The 22285-nt window shown below is 41.4% G+C and overlaps 1 protein-coding gene and 1 long non-coding RNA gene across 3 annotated transcripts in view; one reads left to right on the top strand and one right to left on the bottom strand.

Moving 5' to 3' along the window:
- Positions 1 to 22285, bottom strand: part of LOC122553132 (synaptopodin-2-like) — a 139740-nt gene that overhangs the window by 61755 nt on the left and 55700 nt on the right. For both annotated transcript variants that reach the window (XM_087985776.1, XM_043696698.2), the window contains exon 2: positions 15660 to 15811. In XM_087985776.1, the coding sequence (XP_087841902.1) occupies positions 15660 to 15811 (152 nt within the window). The remainder of the gene's footprint in view (positions 1 to 15659; positions 15812 to 22285) is intronic.
- On the top strand, positions 714 to 10915 carry LOC122553152 (uncharacterized). Its single transcript, XR_006312620.2, has 3 exons — positions 714 to 841; positions 8864 to 8972; positions 10584 to 10915. It is a non-coding gene; the product is annotated as an uncharacterized LOC122553152 (long non-coding RNA).

The following is a 22285-nucleotide window of genomic DNA, read 5'->3' as shown; positions in this document are numbered from 1 at the left end:
AAAGATAGCTTCAGAATGAACATCTCACAGCTATATCAAGCACACATTTCCATTTTTCAATTAGAACCCTATAACTCCATAAATCCCCATAACACATTCTTATGACCAATGAAGTACTTGGATGACCACAGCTCTGGGGATTAACACCAAGGCATGTACTGATACTCATGTCCCTTAATGTTTCTCTCCATCTGCTGGAGAAGATGTGCACAGAATTGGAATTTATTGGGCAGCAGGGATAGGGTTTGGGGCTGATGCAGTGGTGCAGGGCAGTGAATGCCTGACATTTGGTTTCATATCTATTTCCAGATGGTTAGGTACGTGAGTCAAGGGTAAATGTAGGGGAATGGTTCTTGGTGGGATATTGTTCGGAGAGTTGGTGTGGACTTGTTGGGCCGAAGGCCCTGTTCCACACAGTAGGGATTTCAATTCAGATTCCTGAGCCGGCAGTAGAGTGGCAGAAATATATCTGTGTTGAAGGGAAGCTTAGATCACTTACAGCCATTTAGTGAAAGAAGAAACCTCCAAGCCGTTACTGCCAGCTGCACACCCAACAGCAACATATGCAGGAAATCTGGGGTATGGGTGATAGCTCATCAGAGACACAACTCTTTATGTTTTTCTCTGCAGTCTCCAGACCTGACACCCAAACCAGGACTGAAAGAAAAAGAACTTTAGCTCCTCGGTTGATCTTTCTCAAGCCCTGAACAACCCTCTGTCCTTCACTCCAGTCTGTGCAAGGGTGAGGATGAGGCCTGACAGTACATTATCTGAGCCTAGTGACTGTTCCCCCTTCGAGTTCTGGTTCGTGGCGCTGGTAGAATTGGACCTTGGCACTGGGGTTTGTTTTTCTGTTTACTTTTATTCAAGGCTGGGAGTGGTTTCTCGAGGCTGCTTAGAAAAACGTAAAGATTTTCTAGTGTTTCGTGTTGCTACCCTTACCCAAGATTCTTTTTAAGATATCAGTGTTTGATGTACGATTGGGAGTACCAGATTGGAGCTTTCTCTCTAAATGCTGTAGACACTTAATCTTCCTTTCCGCAGAGTCATACTCCCCTTGCTCTCTTGTCAGATTGGTGCCTGTTGCTTAATGAAGGTCAAATGACATATGTCAGGCATTATCCTCCAGTCTAAGTATCTTCACAGTGGCCGTGTGCATTCTTCTCTAATAGAAGGACAATTGCATTAATAGAGTAGATTATCCTTTATTGTCATGTGTACTCAAGTACAGAAGTGTAGGAGTACAGTGAAACGTTTACAATGTCACCTCTTGTGGCACCATCTTAGGTATCAATCTTAGATACAAAAGAGGAATAAGAAAGAAAAATAATTGCATTACTTTATAGTATTTAAAGAATAAGTTAGAAATAAGACATAGTTAAAGGATTGACATTACAGTCAGATTTAAAAAAAATTGAATAAGCATTACATTGTCGTAGCTGAGTGCAGGGGCCACCACACGTGATCTGACCACCCGCACCAGGCCCCAGTCTAACAACCATCCCCGTTCCACTCCAAGTCTCTAGTCTGCTCCGCACGAGCTCTCAGCTGCTCCACGTTTTCTCCAGGATTTGCTTGCCTCTTCACCTGGTATTTCAGGGCTGCTTCCCCTCGCTGGCCACTGCTCCCAGGATTCACCTCCAGGGTTTGCCAGTTCCTCCATTTGAGGGGGAAAAAAAGAAGAAAAAAGAACAGGCAGAACAGTGGAGCTCTGGCCAGAGCATCTTACACTGCTGCCATCTTACACTGCTGCCATCTTACACTGCTGCCATCTTACGCTGCTGCCATCTTGCCACTAGGAATTGACCTGGATACATGATTTCACGGCCTGCATTATATACAGATCAAGATTCCAGTCCCCGCAGCTGTGATCATCTGTGTGTATTATTCATAAGAAGAATGTAGTATGGGAAAGTTAGTTGTTACCAGGTTTTGAATGAAAGGTAATTCAGTGTTGTCAAAGACCCACAATTACCAAAACACTGAAAGCATTATATGATGCTTCTGCCTGAGATGCTTATGGGGTCTTAGTCACACAGCCATCTTTTGTGATGGTGTCCGAGTGCCATGCAAACCTTCAGTGGAGGCCTGTCAAATGTATATGTTCTCCTAGTTGTGAAGAAAGGTCAATGAGCTTTTTTTTAACTCATTCAGATGATGTGGGCATTGCTAGCTAGGCCAACTTTTATTGCCCATCCCTATTGCCAGAAGGCAGTTAAGAGTCAACTACATTGCTGTGGGTATGGTGTTACATTTCAGCCAGATCAGGTAAGGATGACAGACTTCCTTCCCTAAGTGACATTAGTGAACCGGATCGTGTGTGAGCTATTGAGTATTTACGTTTTAAGTGTGAACTCACAAAGATGTGTGAGAGACAGGAGAACTGTGGTGCAAGGAGTGTTAAGTTAAAACTGCAATGAAGTGATGGACATTGATTAAATGTGATTAATCTGATGGAAATACATGGCCCCAATCGTGAGTGTGGTAACCCTGTGCAGTGGTAAACTTACAATGCTAACTCACAGTCACAGGAGTATGAAGCATTGAGTAGACAGTGGTACATAGCCAGGCAGAGCACAGCAGACCATTCAACCGCTTGTGTTTTCTTGAGCTGCTTACAAGAGCTGACTTCCACAACCACCTTTTTTTGGAATGGGGTGTTGTTGGTTAGACCAGTATTTATTGCCCATCCCCAATTGCCCTTGAACAGAATGGCTTGCTGGGCCATTTCAGAGAGCAGTTAAGAGTCAACTACATTGCTGTGGATCTAGAATTGCATATAGTTCAGACCTGGTAAGGGTGGCAGATTTCTGAATCTGGCAGAAGGACATTACTGAAACGGATGGATTTTAGCCTTTTTTTAATTCCAGACTTTTATTAAATTCAGACTTCTGGAGAAATTGATGCCTTAAAGCAGTCAGCAGGGGGCAGAACATCCTGATCAGCTTTCCATAAACATTGCAGTTTTACTCAAGTGTAAATGTTGAATAAACTGAGAAAAACATATGATACCCCTCTTCCTCCTACCTTACACTCTCTTCCACACTTCATATCAAGATTCTGCCTATTATTCCTCTTAGCTTCATGAAGGAGAACTGCTTCTTCAAAACTCTGACTGAATACAGTCTCCTGCTGAGAACCTTTCTCTCCCTCCTTCTACATCCTCTTCATTGTTCTGATCTGCAAAGCCACTGTTCACTTCCAGTCATACTGTATGTCATGGGGACTGTCTCCTAGTGCATTGATGGTCGTGAGTAATGCAAATGTGTAGAAGCCTTAAAGTCAGCAAAAAATCCTTCAGCTTCCATCAAACTACTGCCTGATGTCAGATTTCTGTAATTTGAAGTCATGTTTGGCAAACCTGGTAGAGCTGAGTTGTTCACCAGAAAGCCATCTGTGTCCTTATCCAAAGCAAGCCTTTGGTGGAAAGCTAGGCAAAAGTGAAGATTGCAGATGCTGGAGACCAGAGTTTAGATCAGAGTGGTGCTGGAAAAGCATAGCAGGTCAGGCAGCATCAGAGGAGCAGGAAAATCGACGTTTCGGGCAAAAGCCCTTCATCAAGAAACGTCCTGGTGAAGGGCTTTTGCCCAAAATGTTGATTTTGGTGGAAAGCTGTCAGTTGTGAAGAAAAATCACTGAGCTGATGGTAATTGAGTGTTGGGCGTAGTAACACCTGTAGAGTTTTTTTTTATACTAGCAGCATCAATAAGGAAGATGAATGAAAGAACTGCAATTGGACTTTGAGGGCTTTTAATATAGCCCACACAAGACATTCGGACACAAAATTAAAGCACATGGGATTGGAGGTAGTATGTTAGTATGGATTGAGGGTTGCTTAACAGGCAGAAAGCAGACTGTAAGGTCAAATAGGTCAATCTCAACTTGACAGGCTGTGAACCCAGGGATTCTGCAAGGATCGGTCTTGGAGTCCCTGAGTTCACACAGTTCTATATCCATGATTTGGATGTGCTGGCCAATTTTAATACTTTTAAGTTTATAGATGATACAAAATTTGGTGGGAATGTGAGTTATGATATGATGTAAAAAGGCTTCATGGGAACATAGACAAGCTAAGGAATTGGGCAAAAGTGAGGACTGCTGATGTTGGAAATCAGAGTCTAGATTAGAGTGGTGTTGGAAAAGCACAGCAGGTCAGGCAGCATCCGAGGAGTAGGATAATCAACGTTTTGGGCAAAAGCCCTTCATCAGGACTGAAGGAAGGGAGCTTCCAGGGTGGAGAGATAAATGGGAGGGGGGTGGGGCTGGGGAGAAGGTAGCAAAGAGTACAGTAGGTGAATGAGGATGGGGATGAAGGTGATAGGTCAGAGGAGAGGGTGGAGTGGATAGGTGGGAAGGGAGATTGGCAGGTAGGGTAGGTCATGAGGGCAGCGCTGAGCTGGAAGGTTGGAACTGGGGTAAGCTGGGGGGAGGAGAATTGAGGAAACTGGTGAAGTCCACATTGATGCCCTAGGGTTGAAGTGTTCCGAGACGGAAGATGAGGTATTCCTCCTCCAGGCGTCAGGTGGTGAGGGAGTGGCAGTGGAGGAGGCCCAGGACCTGCATGTCCTCGGCAGAGTGGGAGGGGGAGTTGAAATGTTGGGCCACAGGGCGGTGGGGTTGATTGATGCGGGTGTCCTGGAGATATTCCCTAAAGCGTTCTGCGAGAAGGCGTCCAGTCTCACCAATGTAGAGGAGACCGTATCGGGAGCAACGGATACAATAAATGACATTGGTGAATGTGCAGGTGAAACTTTGATGGATGTAGAAGGCTCCTTTGGGGTCTTGGATGGAGGTGAGGGAGGAGGTGTGGGCGCAGGTTTTGCAATTCCGACAGTGGCAGGGGAAGGTGCCAGGAGGGGAGGGTGTGTTGTTGGGGGGCGTGGACCTGACCAGGTAGTCACGGAGGGAACAGTCTTTGTGAAAAGTGGAAAGGGGTGGGAAGGGAAATATATCCTTGGTGCTGGGGTCCATTTGGAGGTGGCGGAAATGTCGGTGGATGATGTGGTTTATGCGAAGGTTGGTAGGGTGGAAGGTGACGACCGGGGGGTTCTGTCCTTGTTACGGTTGGAGGGGTGGGGTTTGAGGGTGGAGGTGCAGGATGTGGATGAGATGCATTGGAGAGCATCTTCAACCATGTGGGAAGGGAAATTGTGGTCTCTAAAGAAGGAGGCCATCTGGTGTGTTCTGTGGTGGAACTAGTCCTCCTGGGAGCAGATACGGCGGAGGTGGAGGAATTGGGAATACGGGATAACATTTTTGCAGGAGGTAGGATGGAAAGTGGTGTAATCCAGGTAGCTGTGGGAGTTGATGGGTTTGTAAAAAATGTCAGTGTCAAGTCGGTCGTCATTGTTGGAGATAGAGAGGTCCAGGAAGGGGAGGGAGGTGTCAGAGATGGTCCAGGTGAATTTATGGTCAGGGTGGAATGTGTTGGTGAAGTTGATGAACTGCTCAACCTCCTCGCAGGAGCACGAGGTGGTGCTGATGCAGTCATCAATTTAGCGGAGGAAGAGATGGGGAGTGGTTTCTGGTGTAACTACGGAAGATGGACTGTTCTATGTAGCCGACAAAGAGACAGGCATAGCTGGGGCCCATACGGGTGCCCATGGCTACCCCTTTGGTCTGGAGGAAGTGGGAGGATTCAAAGTAGAAATTGTTAAGGGTGAGGACCAGTTCAGCCAAACGAATGAGAGTATCAGTGGAAGGGTACTGTTGGGGATGTCGGGAGAGGAAGAAACGGAGGGCTTGGAGGCCCTGGTCATGGCGCATGGAGGTGTAGAGGGATTAGATAGGTTGGAAGGTGATAATGTCCATAGGGACTTGGATGTTCTTGTTCTTAAGTCACTGAAAGCTTGCATACAGATGCAGTGAGTAATTCAGAAGACAAATAGAATGTGAGTTTTTATTGTAAGAGGAGCAAAGACTTTCATTGTAAAGAACACTGGATTGCTGCTCCTGAAGAAATGTCTACATTTTTCTGGTTGTCTTACTAAAGGAATGATATACTTGCAACAAAGGTTAACCAGATTGATTCCTGATAGCATTATCATAGATCTCTACAGTGTGGAAACAAGCCATTCTACCTATCAAGTCCAACTCTCCAAAGGGCATCCCTCCCCATCCCTACAACCCTGCATTTCCCATGACTAATCCACTTGGCCTGCACATCCCTGGACACTATGGGCAATTTAGCATGGCCAACTCACAGCTTTGAACTGTGGGAGGAAACCAGAGCATCCAGAGGAAACCTGCATAGACATGAGGAGAACATGCAAACACCAAATGGACAGTCGCCAAGGGTAGCATTGAACCAGGGTCTCTGGAGCTGCAAGGTGAACCACTTAGCTGCAGTGCTGCCCTGAGGGGAGATTGAGGAGACTAAGTCTATATTCTCTCAAGTTTAGGGGAATGAGAGACAACTTCATGAAAGCTTACAGAAGCATATAAGGGAAAGAAAGATTAAATGGAGAAAGAATGTTTTCATAGCTGTGAATCTGTCAACAGTGATACAATCTCAGAATAAAATGCGAGCCATTTAGGACTTAAATGTGGAAAAACCACTTCACTTGGGTGAATCTTTGGAATTCTCTCCTTAGAGAGTTGTGGAAGCTCATTTATTAAGCAAGTTCAAGACAGAGATTGATAGATTTCTACCAACTGATAACATCAAGGATCTGAGGATAAAACAAAAAAATTACGTTGATGTAGATGATCAACCACGATCGAGAATGACAAAGCAGGTCAACTTCTGCTCCCATGTTGTTATACTTTTATTTTTGTATATTTTTATATTTTTATTGTAAACATTGACTACATCTAGAATTCTAACAAGAAGTGAACTAGTAACTAACGTGTAAGTGATTGATAATGCCTATAAATAGAGCTGGTGATGGGGAAAGGGTTGTGTCTTTCCTGCTGCTGAGCATGTATCAGTCGCTTTGCAAGACTATGAAAGGCATGTACTAAAGCATAAGTTCTGACTAAGAATTATTGAAATTTGGTGCTACAGATGTTGCTTAAATGTAATGCTTCAGTAGGTGCATAGACTTGGTTGGAATGCTTAATTTAGTGTCTCATACTCCAAGCTTAACATCATGATTTAAATCAATATCTAGTCAGAATTTTAATGTTTTATAATCTTGATATACCTGAGAAACATAAAAATGTGCAGAACTCTGAATGCTAAATCTGTCTTTTTGCATACATTTCTGGTTAGCGTGTTGAGGCTAAAGTTTGTCATGCAATGGTAAGAGATTGCATTTAGACTGCTGACATGGAGGAAGTGCACCAACCAGTCAATTGTCTGCATCAGGTAACAGGTTTCGCATTTAATTTACTAAATATACATTGAAGACATAGAAATCTATGTCTATGAAAGACATGGGCGGCACGGTGGCCCAGTGGTTAGCACTGCTGCCTCACAGCGCCTGTAGACCCGGGTTCAATTCCCGACTCAGGCGACTGACTGTGTGGAGTTTGCACATTCTCCCCGTGTCTGCGTGGGTTTCCTCCGGGTGCTCCGGTTTCCTCCCACAGTCCAAAGATGTGCGGGTCAGGTGAATTGGCCATGCTAAATTGCCCGTAGTGTTAGGTTAAAGGGGTAGGGGTAGGGGTATGGGTGGGTTGCGCTTCGGCGGGTCGGTGTGGACTTGTTGGGCCGAAGGGCCTGTTTCCACACTGTAAGTAATCTAATCTAATCTAAAAAAAAATCATGGGCGAAAATTGCATCTGTGAAGCACTACTAAGTCAGGTATTCAAAATGATGAAAAGCTCTGGAAGAACAGGGGGGAGCAACATGATGGCTCATTGGTTCGCCCCGCTGCCTCACAATGTCAGAGACCCGGGTTTGATTCCACCCCCAGGCAACTGTCTGTGTGGAGTTTGCACATTCTCCCCATGTCTGCATAGGTTTCAGTTTCCTCCAAAGATGTGCAGGTTAGGTGCATTAGCCATGCTAAATTGACCACAGTATCATAGAATTCCCATGTTGAAACAGACCACTTGGCCCAACAAGTCCACACTGACCTTCTGAAGAGTAACCCGCCCAGACCTATTCCCTTTACACTACATTTACTCCTAATTAATACACTTAATCTAGACATCCCTGAACACTACCGGCAATTTAGCATGGCCAATTCACCTAACGTGTACATCTTTGGATTGTAGGAGGAAACCAGAGCACCCAGAACAAACTCACACAGACACTGGAGAACATGCAAACTCCACACAGATACTTGCCTGAGGCTGGAATTGAACCCGGGTTCCTGACGCTGTGAGGCAGCAGTGACCAGGGATGTGCAGGCTAAGTGGGTTAGCCATGGGAAATGCAGGATTATGGGGTCTTGGTGAGATCCTGTTCAGAGGGTCAGTGTAGACTCAATAGGCCAAGTGGCCTGCTTCCACAACATTGAGCTTTTACAAAATTGCACTTTGAAACACCATTCGGAATTACAGCCCCTTTATTGCCAGCCAAACCAAAGTTAATCAAACATGAAAGAAAGTGGAAGCAAATGGCAATTCAATTAAATTGTAAACAGGGATGTTAAAAGGTCAAATCTATAACTTCCACAATCATTAAATTAACCTTTGAAGGCATTTTGATAGTATTAATACATAAGCAATAACAAATGCCTATGAAGTGGCACATACATTTAAAATGAATTATAGGTTAAACCTTACTGTGTTAGTGAACAGGAATTCTATAATATTAGCTCATTTAGTAGAGCAACTTGTTCTTTAAGGCGTTAAATTCCTATAGCAGCAGATACTTTTGTAAATTTATTATGCAAAAGTACCCTTTAGCAAACTTATCATCTTTTTATTATTATTTTGTTATGTTTTAAATGTTTTTTTCATAACATTCTAGCAGCTATTCTACATACACGTACAGCTGGGAATTCATTGAAACTTGTTATGATCAGACATGAAGAAAGAAGAATAAATTATAATTCAGATTCTTAATGCATCTTATCAAGGTATTCAATTATGATTTAAATCATTAATTATTACTGTGCAATTCTAGTGGCTGAATGTAAGATCAAAAGTCAGAAATTGTCTGTGAAAATAATCAAGTAAGAAGTCTTTAATCTCTTGAATTCAATGTTATTGACAATGTTAAAGATGAAGACTGGTCCTGACATGAAGAATCGGATGAGGTAGCCATATGCCTGACTCATAGCTGCCCAACTTAACCAGAAAGTTAGGGACACTGAAATAATATGCATTGACCTCCCTACCAAGTACTCCAATCTGTGTTTCCATTGGATGAGACTGTGACAGTGGAAAGCTAGAAGGATAGATAATGTTTAAGAATAGAAAAGTCACCTTGGGGTGTTCTTTTGGAACAAAGTAGGTGGAGCTTTAACTTTCTTCCAATTCATGCCATACCTTACTCAGAAGTGTTTGATGCCAAGGAGAAGTGTGAGAAATGTCAAATATTCACTTTCCTAATAGTGACGCTTATTATTTTGACAAGCACAAAAGCTCAGCCCCTTTTGAAATGTGCAACATCAGTGCTTTCCTAAATGTTGTTTCCTCCCATCCTTCATTTTATACTGTCAATCATGACCAACTTACTATCACATGGTCTCCCCAGCTCAGAGAGTGAGATGACCTGACTCACAAATTATTTCGCTGCTGTAATACAACTTTATCGAAGGCTGCCAACTAGTGTCATTTGAATCAGATGAGTTGAATGATGCCATTTCTTTCTTGTCCCTATGAGTTGGAATATCCTGTTTCCAAATAATTCTCCATCTAGTGGCCTGAATGTGACATAAAACAGCTCCCACAATGCTGCAAAGAAATGATTTGCAAATGAACAGGTTTTGTTCACCGCGTGAGGAATTGGATAGCAATTTTTTGACTATGAGGGTCACAACTCCTAGCTTATCTGTGCCTATTGCAATCGAGCTGGACAACATGTGCATGATTGTGGCTAGTGTGCCTCCATAGCTGGTCCTGAATATTGCTAATGAACTTGGAAAATAACCAGGTGCACTGTTTATAGACCATGTGGCACAATCTACATGTGACTATAAAAGGCAGAATGTATCTTAAAGGGAAATTACTCAAAGAAGTTGTTGAAACGTAAACATTTGGAAAGTAAACATCTGGACAAAGGGACCCATAGTAATGGATTTGGCAATGGAGGCATTAATGTTGCAGGTAAGCAAGCGAAGAAATGTCACAATCCCACTGGGATGCTAGAAACCCAAAGGATCAAGCTCAGAATGGAGAGGAGAGGAAGCAGGTGACATGGCCAGTCAACTCCTGAAATCTGAGACCATCGACTGTGTAGCACTGCCACAAAAGGTCTATGGATCTCATATAGGTACTCAAAGTCATATGACATCTCCTACTCCTTATACCATTAGCCCCTCACACAGCTCAATGTATCACATCTCATCTATGATCTACTAGCACTGCCTGATATTCAAAAGTGATATCTTATAACTAGATATTCTACTGACAAAGGCTCAAACCCAGCTCTCTCTGCCTCCACATAGCTCAGAAATTCAGCTGGCTATTTCCCAAAGACCGTCCATAAGAAGAACTGACATTCTTCTCTCTTTTCTCTCTCACAGGACAAGGTAGTGCATAGTCGAAGCAAGCAGAACAGGTTGGAGATGGTCGAGGACACCAGCATCTCGTGAGCCCTCATGAGAGCAGCTGCAGTGGGGTCTGTGGCATCAATGATGCTGCAGGTATTGAGAATGGTAGTATGTTCCTGCTTTAAGCTCCTTCTCAACTCCCAGCACACAATCGTCTTGATATCTGGCATGGAGTGTAAGCTGTTGATGTTATGACCTTGACTCTCTTGTTTGTCACCCAATCTCATTAAACTCACTTGTCCTGAAGGTGTAAGGTGTTAGTCTGAAACCATTATTGACAGACATTGCAAATAAAGTGCATTGACCTCTCAATGAAGTGTTTTAAGTATTAATTATTTTTAATTCCACTTTCCTGCTGTCCTTTCTTGACACCATTTTCAGTCAAGTATCTGTCTAACTCAGTCTTGAAGATATTCAATGATCCAGCCTCCTTCGCTCTCTATGGAAAAGAATTCCAAACACACAATTCTAGATTTCTCTGAGAAGTCTATCATGATCTTGGGAAACATCATCACAGCATTTAACCTGTCAAATCGCCTTTAAAGCCTATATGTTACACTAAGATTATCTCACATTCTTTTAACCTTCAAAGAATAGAGGCCTAACCTGCTCAATTTGTCTTCGTAAGTCAACTCCTTCTTCCCAGAAATCAAGCAGTTAACTTTCACTGAACTGCCTCCAATGCAAGTATATCTCTCCTTAAATATGGAAACCAAAACTGTCCACAGAATCTAAGCTTGATCACACCAGTGTCTGTGCAGCTGTGGTAATGGCATCACTAATATAATCCATTTTCTTTGCAATACAGACAAACATTCAATTTGTCTTCCTATTTACTTGATGTGACTGCAAGCTGACTTTTTGTAATTCATTGTCCCTTATAGTTTGTAAATAGTTGAGTACAAAACTGATCTTTGTGATGCTTTGCTTGTGACAGTTTAAACTAAGATGACTTTCTATATCAAGAAGTTGTCCTGAAGGTGTAAGGTGTTAGCCTGAAACCATTATTGATAATGGTGCCCTGGAGTAATATCATTGAGATCTCAGTATTCAGATAGTTATCACATTTTGTTGTCAGTAGTTGCTTTGTCCCTCCTAAGTGAGAGCAAAAAGAGACCGTGTTCCAGTTCTGCTGCTCAAAATCCATCTTTAATATGTAAAATGTACCACACAGACATAAAATATAAATAGCACATATGACTTTCTTCACACCTGATTAGTTTCAATCTGTTTTCATAACAGGTCAATTTTAGTTCAGATAGTTTTCCTTATCCCCATTTATTTAACAATGTCTTTCCTTAAAACGATTCAAGTCAATGAAAGTCTATTATTAAAACCAGATGATGGAAATGGACAACTAATAGTCCATATTTTACCACAATCATGATGTCATGATTGCTTTACATTCCTCCCGTTTGCCGTTTCATTTTCTATTATTTTGGGAGTGCCTTTTATTCTTTATACTGTGAAACAGATACAAAATATTTGTTCATAGTCTCTATTGTTTTGATTTTAAATTATCTAATCACACTCATTAAAGAATCAACATTCACCGTAGTCACTATTTTCCTTGTGAAGTATTTATGGAATCTTTTACCATTTTTATCAAATATTTCTTGTGAGTTTTCTCTCATACTCCACTTTCTGTCGTTCTTTCTTTTGTCATCCTTTACTAGTTTTATAGTTTGCCAATCTCTCATTTACTACCAATTAAATATGATCCTTAACTTCCTTACTCAACATATTATTGACTAATTAACTTTCTTGACGCATCATTTTGTAGTATTTTTATTCTTTCTCAATGAAATGTATCTTTAAGAGTTAGGAACTATCCACTTAAATGTCTGCCATCACCTCTATTATTTTACCTCTTCGGGGCGGCACGGTGGCTCAGTGGTTAGCAATGCTGCCTCACAGTACCAGGGAACCAGGTTCGATTCCACCCTCGGACAACTGTCTGTGTGCAGTTTGCACATTATCCCCATGTCTGTGCGGGTTTCCTCCGGGTGCTCCGGTTTCCTCCACAGGTGTATTGGCCATGCTAAATTGCCCATTAGTCAGAGGGAAATGTATCTTGGTGGGTTACTCATCGGAGGGTCGGTGTGGACTTGTGGGGCTGAATGGCCTGTTTCCACACTGTAGGGAATTTAATCTAATCTATTTTCACTTTGTCTTCATACTCTGTAATTCCCTTTATTTAGATTTAACATTTTAGTTTCAGATTCATATTTCTCATCCTCAAATCAAATGTGAAATTCCATCGTATTATGATCACTCTTATTGTAAAGATAGTATAATTTTATTCTTCAGTATTGTTGATTGTGGATTGAAATTGGAAAAGAACTGTTTTATAAACCAAAGATTGTTGAAGGATTACTGCAGATTTTAAAAGCAAGCAACCTGAAATTCATTGTAAGCATAGGTCAGGCATTAGTAAGAGAAGGTGCAGATGAACTGAAGCCAATATGTACAAATGTATATTTAAACAACAATATGTAGCTGATAGATCTGTGAGGTAGTGATTGGTCCACAGGTAGCTGAATACCTTGGGGCTGGGTACAGGATAGGAATAAGTTATCTGATCTCCACCAGCTCTCTGTTCTCTCCAGTGAATGCCATTTGAAGCCTGAAGAAAGCCAGTTATTCTTCTTTCAAAAAACAGTTTAAAGCTCTGCCTTTTACTTCATGAGTCAGTAATATTTTATAAGTTTGAATTAGCCACTCTGTGCCTCCTGCAAACCAGTCGAAGCATCCAAAGAAGGAAGACTGAGAAGAACCTTTCATATCAGCACAAGAAACATCCCAGAAGATCCTGTGAACAGAAACCACTGAACTGCTTTCCAAATTTCCCCTTCATCTATAGCACCAATGTCTGTTTTCCATTTGTGTCCACCATTGTGAGGAGAGTCATATAGTCATAGAGATGTACAGTATGGAAACAGACCCTTCAGTCTAACTCGTCCATGCCGACCAGATATCCCAACCTAATCTAGTCCCACCTGCCAGCACCCAGCCCATATCCCTCTAAACCCTTCCTATTCAAATACCCATCCAAATGTCTTTTAAATGTTGCAATTGTACCAGCCTCCACCACTTCCTCTGGCAGCTCATTCCATACACGTACCACCCTCTGCGTGAAAAAGTTGCCCAGTAGGTCTCTTTTATATCTTTCCCCTCTTATCCTAAACCTATGCCCTCTAATTCTGGACTCCCACACCCCAGGGAAAAGGCTTTGTCTATTTACCCTATCCATGCCCCTCATGATTTTGTAAACCTCTATAAGTTCACCCCTCAACCTCCGACGCTCCAGGGAAAATAGCCCCAGCCTGTTCAGCCTCTCCCTATAGCTCAAATCTTCCAACCCTGGCAACATCCTTGTAAATCTTTCCTGAACCCTTTCAAGTTTCACAACATTTTTCCGATAGGAAGGAGACCAGAATTGCACACAATATTTCAACAGTGGCATAACCAATATCATGTACAGCCGCATCATGACCTCCCAACTCCTGTACTCAATACTCTGACCAATAAATGAAAGCATACTAAATGCCTTCTTCACTATCCTATCTACCTGCGATTCCACTTGCAAGGAGCTATGAACCTGTACTCCAAGGTCTCTTTGTTCAGCAACACTCCCTCGGACCTTACCATTAAGTGTATAAGTCCTGAAGGGAGATTAAAGATTTTTAACTAGTAGAGTTATATGCCAATGGTTCATGATTTGATTACCTCTCGCTAGTGTCCATTTACTTGTAATAAATATTAATTTGTATTAAGTATAAAAACTTGCCCATGCTTTCTGTCAATCAGGGTCTGAAGATCAGGTATATTGGAGAATAAGGTGTACTTCTACAAAATCTAGCTTTAGTAATGATTCCAGAAATAGTGAGACTTGATTACCAGTATACTGCCCCAGTAAGGCATAACATTATGAAGAAAATGCTTTACGATGAGGTAATTAATAAATCTGGTTTAATTACGCACTGCTTAGTCTAAAATAGATCACTATTTGATCCCAGAACATGTTGTTCCAAGAAACGGTTCTGAATGCACTCTATGAACTCTATCAAAGATTTAGCTTTGGACCTTTTTGAATATATAGGAGAGTGCTAAATGCATGCCAAGATGCTGACTTTGGCCTGCTAGGTATCTTCCTGTCACTGTTAATGAGCATGGAGGCATCTGACTCCAAGTTGGCAGAGAGGGTGGGTCAGATCTTGAACTTGCCTCAGACTCTTTTATCTTCTTGTCTAGCTGCAGATCCAGTGGCTCTGTCATTGCTGACTCCATTCCCATTGCAGAGTTTTTATATACAGGTCATCCAATCTATGTCAGCATGAAGCAACGTTCTCTGGCAAATGCAAGAACTTACCAAATCATCACCAAAAAAAATTCACAAATACTTCCAGCCACGTTTCAATAGAAAAAGTTCCAAAAATTCTTTTCTTTGTATTCAAGATGTATGTGTCAGCAGGCCCCATCTTGCATATTCACCCTTCTATTCAGCTGACTAAAAATTGTATACTCTGTTTGCACATTTATTCTCAACGTTTGGGATCCTGATGTTACATCAGCTGACTGGGTGTGTGTTAACACTATAGCACCAAGTCAGTTATTCATCACATCTGCATGTACACATATCTTTGCAGAATGGTGCGAAGATGTTGGCTGTTGGTGCATCATGCCCGTGGAAATGTAGGTAAGCATCTAGCCTTCCAATTTGACTGAATTTCATGGACATTATCTTCTACTTGGAAATATAACCTTTAACCACATGAGGTTTCCAGTGCTCTAAAGTGTTTGAACTCCAACATCTGTAATATGTACACAATGTAAAGCACAACTACTTTCAATAGAAAGAATCTGACTATTTTGAGCGCACTTCAATAACAGCATTCTACATAAACTAGATGTTTTAGTGAGGTAAGTGATTGACTAAATCAAAACTAAATTCCTTACTTCAATGTTGAATTCTATTGTTGTAAAATGTAAATAATAAAATGGCTATTAAAAGATACATTTGTTGTTTTTCAGTGTAAATAGCCCTACCTTTTAATCAGGATTTGTAGATTTTCACTTGTCCCATCAATCAGTTGCATGGCTTCTGAATGGGTTAATTCCGAACAAGGTTTACCGTTGATTGAGATCATTTCATCTCCCTCACATAATCCAGCTCTGCAGGCCTTACTCTTCTTCCGGACCTAGAAACATGACAAACACACACTGAACAGTTGCAGCTAGAAAACTGTATGATTTTAAAATTCTGTTGGAACCAATCAAAGTACAATTTAAAAGAACAAAAGTAGTTCTTCAGACATATTCAGCTAAATTTTCTCATTTTCAGTTAAATTGTTTTGACCAGTGAAAGCCTTTCCATCTGGGCTCTGTGACTCAGAATGCCATTTCTCATTCAATCTTCTGTATTCCACCTCATTAATTATACAATGGGACTCCTTTGTGGAAGCAGGCAGCAAAAAAAAAAGGCAGAAATATTTGCCACTACCAGACCTTGTGGTTTTTGTGGTGCTAGTACAATATTTAAACCCCAGGACTTCAGATACTGCAAACGACAAATTACTCCTTGTTTTGTGGTGCTTGACAATTATTACTGAGGAAGTGGTAGAAAAAGGCAAGCTAGCTCCCTGCTTAGTGGGTGGAAACCTGGAGATACTTGTGGTTGGGGTGATGGAGAGAAACACTGTGCCAAAAGAGGCCATGCACCAGACTCCTCCGTCCTGCCCATGAGAAAAAGTTGGGTCAGTGCTATGTCCTGGGCTAAACGGAATGGACAGCCATGCAGAACTTAGGTCAATCATCTTCTGCAATAAGTGCTTCCTTTTTCTGCTACCCCACATTCACGGGGCCAGCACTCTCTCTCACTGTGCCACTGCACACACCTCTCACCAAGGCTCATGCACTCCAATTCTCACTGGTGCATGCATCATGTCCACTCAATGACTCTCACTCATTTCATCTTCATAAACTACTAACCTTTTCTGCCCTCTGTTCTTCCTACACACTCACTAGGGACACCTCACCATGTCTGTGGTTCCTGCATCACCACTAAACACTCTCCAATCTACCTCCATCACACTCAATATCTCCTTTAGCCTCATTGCAGAAAGCAATGGTGACAACCCAGGCTGAGAAACCAAGACTGGCAAGGATAGCAAATATTTATTTGTATGTTTATGTGAGTATGTGCGCAATACATATACTTATAAAATAAATACATATAGTTAATTATTTATTAAGAAATCAATCAAAGCACTGTTCTAAAAGGACAAAAGAAACAGGTAGATTAAAGACATTAAAGATAACAAGGGAATGAGGAGGGTATGCATATGGTGTTGAGATAGAAGATTAGCCATAATTCCAGACTGAATGGTGAAGCATGGCAGATGGATTGAGTGATGCTTTGTTGGTCCTGATTTTCTATGTTTCTATGACATAAGATTCTTTACTCCTTTTGGTACGAGATCTGGCTACATAGGAACTTCTCTTTCACTCTCACATTTGGGATTGTCAATACAATCATGATACTGTACAGCTAAAATTTCAACCATCATCACCAACCTCATTAATAAGACTGACTCTTAGTAAAGTGACTTTAAAATCCTTATTCTCCTGTTAGCGCAGATGAAATGATATCAGTCCGAGCCCAGAGTGCGGTTCAACAATCGGTAACGTTTATTGATACAGTAACACCAGCAGAGACCAACCGAGGTCCGAATCTTGGCTGTTCTGCTGTTCCCATGCGCTGCTACACATTATATACCTTTCTTTGTCAGGATGTGAGGATTTTGAGTTTGAATGGGATGATAGTTCTCCATCATCGCTGGAGTAGGTGCAAATGGTGGGTTTCCTGCCATCCCAGGAGAGTTGCAGTGTACACACAATAGGGTGCTAATTGGATTATGTATCTGCTTGTCTCTCTCTGTGAGGGCTGGGGGCTAGCACCCCCCTTTGTTCCCTTGGGGTGCTGGTGTGTATTAGTCTGTTCGTTCTTGTCTGGTGGATGCCTGTCCTTTATGTCAGGATGGTTCTGTATTGATGAATATGGGTGTGTTTCAGTCAGTGTCTTGATTTAATTAGGAGATGGGTTTCCATATTATTTAGTTCCGGGGTTTCGGTCTATGAGTCATGGTTAGTGTCTGGCCTAGTGTGGATTTGATCTGTCCTCTGGCTCCCATCTCCCGGTCACGTGGGCGGACCGGCAGCTGCCGAGTTCTGTGGGTTTAAGCTGCGGCTGCCATTTAAAACACAAAATGAATTCCTATAGTTTTACCGATGTAGGCATAGTCCCGTGGCAAATGTGGGGCGGCTCTGATGCCCGCTTGCACTCCAAATATAAATTCCTCCTCCTGTCTTATGTCCTCTCTTATTCCGTTCTATACACTCCATGGATTTTGACTGATTTTCAGCACATCTTGCTCTTGTCTCAATTAACATTGGTTGTGCAGTTTTAGTTTTCTTCTGAAAAACATCCCACTTTACTTGATTTTCTTATTTCACCCCCTGCGTTTGAGCAACCTTTTCACTACCACTTCTGCCTTAGGAGCTTTTCTTCAGGTGAAGAAAAGCACTATACATGACAACATTGTTATGAAAATCATGACATGCCACATCTGTCCTCATCTATTTCAAACCGTCGTGACTGTTGTCAATAAATTCTTACATTACTTAACCATAAAATAATGCCCGCCTTTCACAAAGCAATGCCAATTCCATTTGATTGGTTTAGATTTTTTAAAGTATTGACTTATTCTGATCTCCATATGGCACTGCAATAAGTTTTCAGATGTGAAAATTTCATTTCATTTGCTCTTTCTTCCTGTTTAGGTAATAATGTAAAAATGCAACTCTTTAGAGCCTCTGATATTATTCAAGAATCCAGCAAACTACATTACAGCTTATACATACATTTTCCCTCTGTTCTTTGAATATTGTCAGGTCAAATCCATTTCAGTCTATTTCTTTGTTTGGCTTGTATTATTCATTTCTTTCTTTTTATTTGCACTAAAAAAAATTAATGCACTTTCACTCTTTCTCCAAACTCTTGGTATTCCTGTGTCTTTTATAATAGCCCATTTTGAAGACTGAAGCAAAATATCTTTTTCTAGCTCTTGCATTTTCTGATCTCTTACTAATGGAAGAATGAGAAAGGATTCTGGGTAATCCAAGATGGAGGATAGGAAATAATTATGGCTATAACAGCTGCTCCTTTATTGAAATCTGTCTCTTGATTAAAATTTAAACTTATAAAACATATGAACTAAGTTAGCCTGGAAGAGTGTTTTTTAGAACAATAAGACTGTGCTATTTTCTGGGTCTGTAGATTGTTAAGGTGCAAAGATGGCCTTTAGAAGAATGATGTGTTCTTCTGGTCGGATGTGGGAGATTAGGGAGAATTTCCATGTTACTGATGATTATGTCTGCAGGAAGTATCTTTGATTGCAAATTTTATCATATTGTATGATATCCCAGTCCTATGTTTCTAACCATGCCCGGAGTTCATCTGTCTTCCCTGTCAGGTACTGAAATAAGTTAGAGGCAATGAGGAATTTAAAGAGTGAGGGGTGTGATAGGTGGCAGTAATAGGAAGGGAGAAAGAAACACAGATACAGTCACATAGATGGATTACTGCCAGGTGAGGTAGGCAGGTAGTGCAGAAATCTTCTGTGGCTATCCCCATCTCAATAAGTATGTTGTTTTGGAAAATGCAGGGTGTGATGAATTCTCAGGGGAATGTAGCACAAACAGCCAAGTTTCTGGTAGTGAGGCAGGCTCTAATGTAATGAAGGGTACATCAGGTGTCAAGTGATCCATTGTGACAGGGGACTCTCTAGTCAGAGACACAGACAGATGTTTCTGTGGCTGACAGTGAGAAATCAGAATGGTGTGTTGCCTCCCTGGGAAGAGGTTCAGGGATATCTCAGAGATGGTGCAGAATGTTCTCAAAGGGGAGCGGGACCAACAGGAGGTCATTGTACATATTGGAACCAACAACATAGGAAGGGAAAAACATGAGATTGTGAAGGGAGAATATGGGAAATTTGGCAGGAATTTAAAAAGGAGGTCCTTGAGGGTAGTAATGTCTGGATTACTCCCAGTGCTACATGCTAGTGAGGATAGGAATAGGAAGCTAGAGCAGATGAAGGCATGGCTGAGGAGTTGGTGCAGGGGAGAAGGATTCACATTTTTGGATCATTGGAATCTCTTCTGGGGTAGAAGAGACCTGTACGAGAAGGATGGATTGCACCTGAATTGGAAGGGGACAACTATATTGGCAGGGAGATTTGCTAGAGCTGCTCAGGAGTATTTAAACTAGTAAGGAGGGTGTGGGACCCAGGGCGATAGTGAAGACAGAGATCAACCTGAGACTAGAACCATTGGGAAAAGGAGTGAGACAAACCATCAGGCCAGGCAGGCACAAAGCAGCGAACAAGGTAGGACTGATAAATTAAACTGCATTTATTTCAGTACCTGACAGGGAAGGCAGATGAACTCCGGGCATGGTTAGAAACATAGGACTGGGATATCATAGCAATTATAGAGACACGGCACAGGGATGGACAGGACTGGCAGCTTAATGTTCCAGGATACAAATGCCACTGTCTCTTACTGCTACTCCAGCCGATCCATGAAATCTGATAGGATTCTAAAATCTAGTAAAAATCTGCTAACTAAGAAATTAGTAAGTCGTTGCCAATGGTGTCATTGTAGTAATGTCACTTCACTACCAATCAAGAGACTGAGGCTCAAAATTGTTTTAAAGCTTACCACACTGGTAGTCAAATTTAAATTCAGTTAGTAAAATAATCTGGAACTGAAAACTAGTCTTGGTAATGATGGTCATGAAATTATCATTCAATTGTTGTACAAACTCATCTGGTTCACTAATGTCTTTTAGGGATAGAAATCTGTTATTCTTACGTGGTCTTGTCTACAACTCACAGCAATATGGTCAACTCCTAATTGCCTTCTGTTATTATTTATCAAGCTACTCAATTCAAGATCAGTTATGGATGCTAACCTTGTCAGTAATGCCCATATACCATACAAGAATAAATTTGTTTTTTAAATTATCATATTAGCTCTTCAGTGTACTGCTGTCTTGCGTTTTATACTCATAAATAAGCTATGGTCGATGCAAATGTAAAAGTTCCCAGCTCTGTCTAAAGATAGCTTCTGCATAATGAAAGTCATGTATTCTATAATTAAATCTAAATACAGATGACTTTACGCACTTTCCCACCAAATTAAATTTTCAATTCCCATTGAATGCAGTAGAATTTTCTCAAACATTGAAGGTAAAAGGAGTTAATTGTCTGATTTGTTTTCTATAAGGATGTTCAGTTCAATTTCTCATGTGCTGATCTCATGCATAAACTCTTATCTCATTGACAGAATTGTTGAATCAGAAAGTTGTGGATTAAGTTTTTGTTGCAGACTTAAGCTCAAAATCTAGCCTGGTGCTATTTCAGTGCACTACTGCAGCTTACTTCATTATTTTAGATGCCACTTCAGAACCACCAATGCATCTGAGGTGTTGTCTGACAATTCAGGTGAATACAACAAATCCATTGGCATTATTTAAAGAAGTGTGCATCATTTTCTAGTGAATTGCTTGAAATGCCTCCCTCAGTAATAATTAAATCATGTTTACAGCACAGAAACAAGCCAGTCAGCTTAACTGGTCTATGCAGGTGTTTATGCTTCACACAAGCTTCTCCCACTCTAACTGATGTAACCCTAGATACTTATCTTTGCAGTTCTTTTTCCCCTCATGTTTGAGGCTGTTCAGTGGATAATTGTTTCCCACCTCATCTCACTACTGCTAAAATTTAACCAGTGGCAAGAGGTACCCAGAATAGTGACCTGGTAGAATTCATTGGGTTGACAGGTTAATGGCAAGTTGGGATGATGCTGGTCTTTTCTTAACTGGGTACATGTGAGACTTACCAAGTGATTTTAACTCCATCCCCAAATGTTGCTCTCAACAATTGGCACAATGGCCATACCCTTTCACTTTACACTGTCCCTCACCAGGGCCTGTCAGCTGGACATCTGTTGAGAATCCCATACACTTGACTGAGTCCCCATCCAATGTTGCACTACTCTGTCCTGGACAGCTGGAGTGCTGCCAGCTTCTGATTTACCAGCACCTCTTGGAGGCAGGATGCCCTGTTCCTGCGTTCAGCACATTAACGTCCAATTGACCATAAAATATGTTCAGGTCACCCAATTAATTATTCTCTCCGACTTTTTAACTGAGGACAAAGGGGAAGTGTTCCTTGTAAATTTAAGCCTATCATATACGCAATTTAAGATGTCAATATGTTATATAATTCCTGTTCAGTAGATGTCACTGTTGCTTAACTCATTGTGAGAGCTCTGACAGATTAATTAGTTAGATCAGAGGAAGCTTTGTGAGAGTCAATATCCCTGCATGAAGAGATGCAGGGATATTGACTCAGATCAGATGCAAATAGCAGTTACTTTGTGATATTTCTCATACTACATCACTATCAGATTCTCCTTATAACAATTAATTCTGAAAGGGAATAATTGTGATTTTAGGCAATTGTGTAAAATAGGTGATATCAGATCAGTCAGTGATTACACATCTCTGCCTATTTAGGTTTTCAGTGGAAAGTCAATACTCCCCTCTT

Source organism: Chiloscyllium plagiosum, unplaced genomic scaffold (assembly GCF_037043375.1).
Source record: "Chiloscyllium plagiosum isolate Xiang-an unplaced genomic scaffold, Cpla_swu_hap1 HiC_scaffold_1, whole genome shotgun sequence".
NCBI lineage: Eukaryota > Metazoa > Chordata > Chondrichthyes > Orectolobiformes > Hemiscylliidae > Chiloscyllium > Chiloscyllium plagiosum.
The sequence above is the reverse complement of the archived record's forward strand: the minus strand, read 5'-3'. Positions and strand labels throughout refer to the sequence as shown.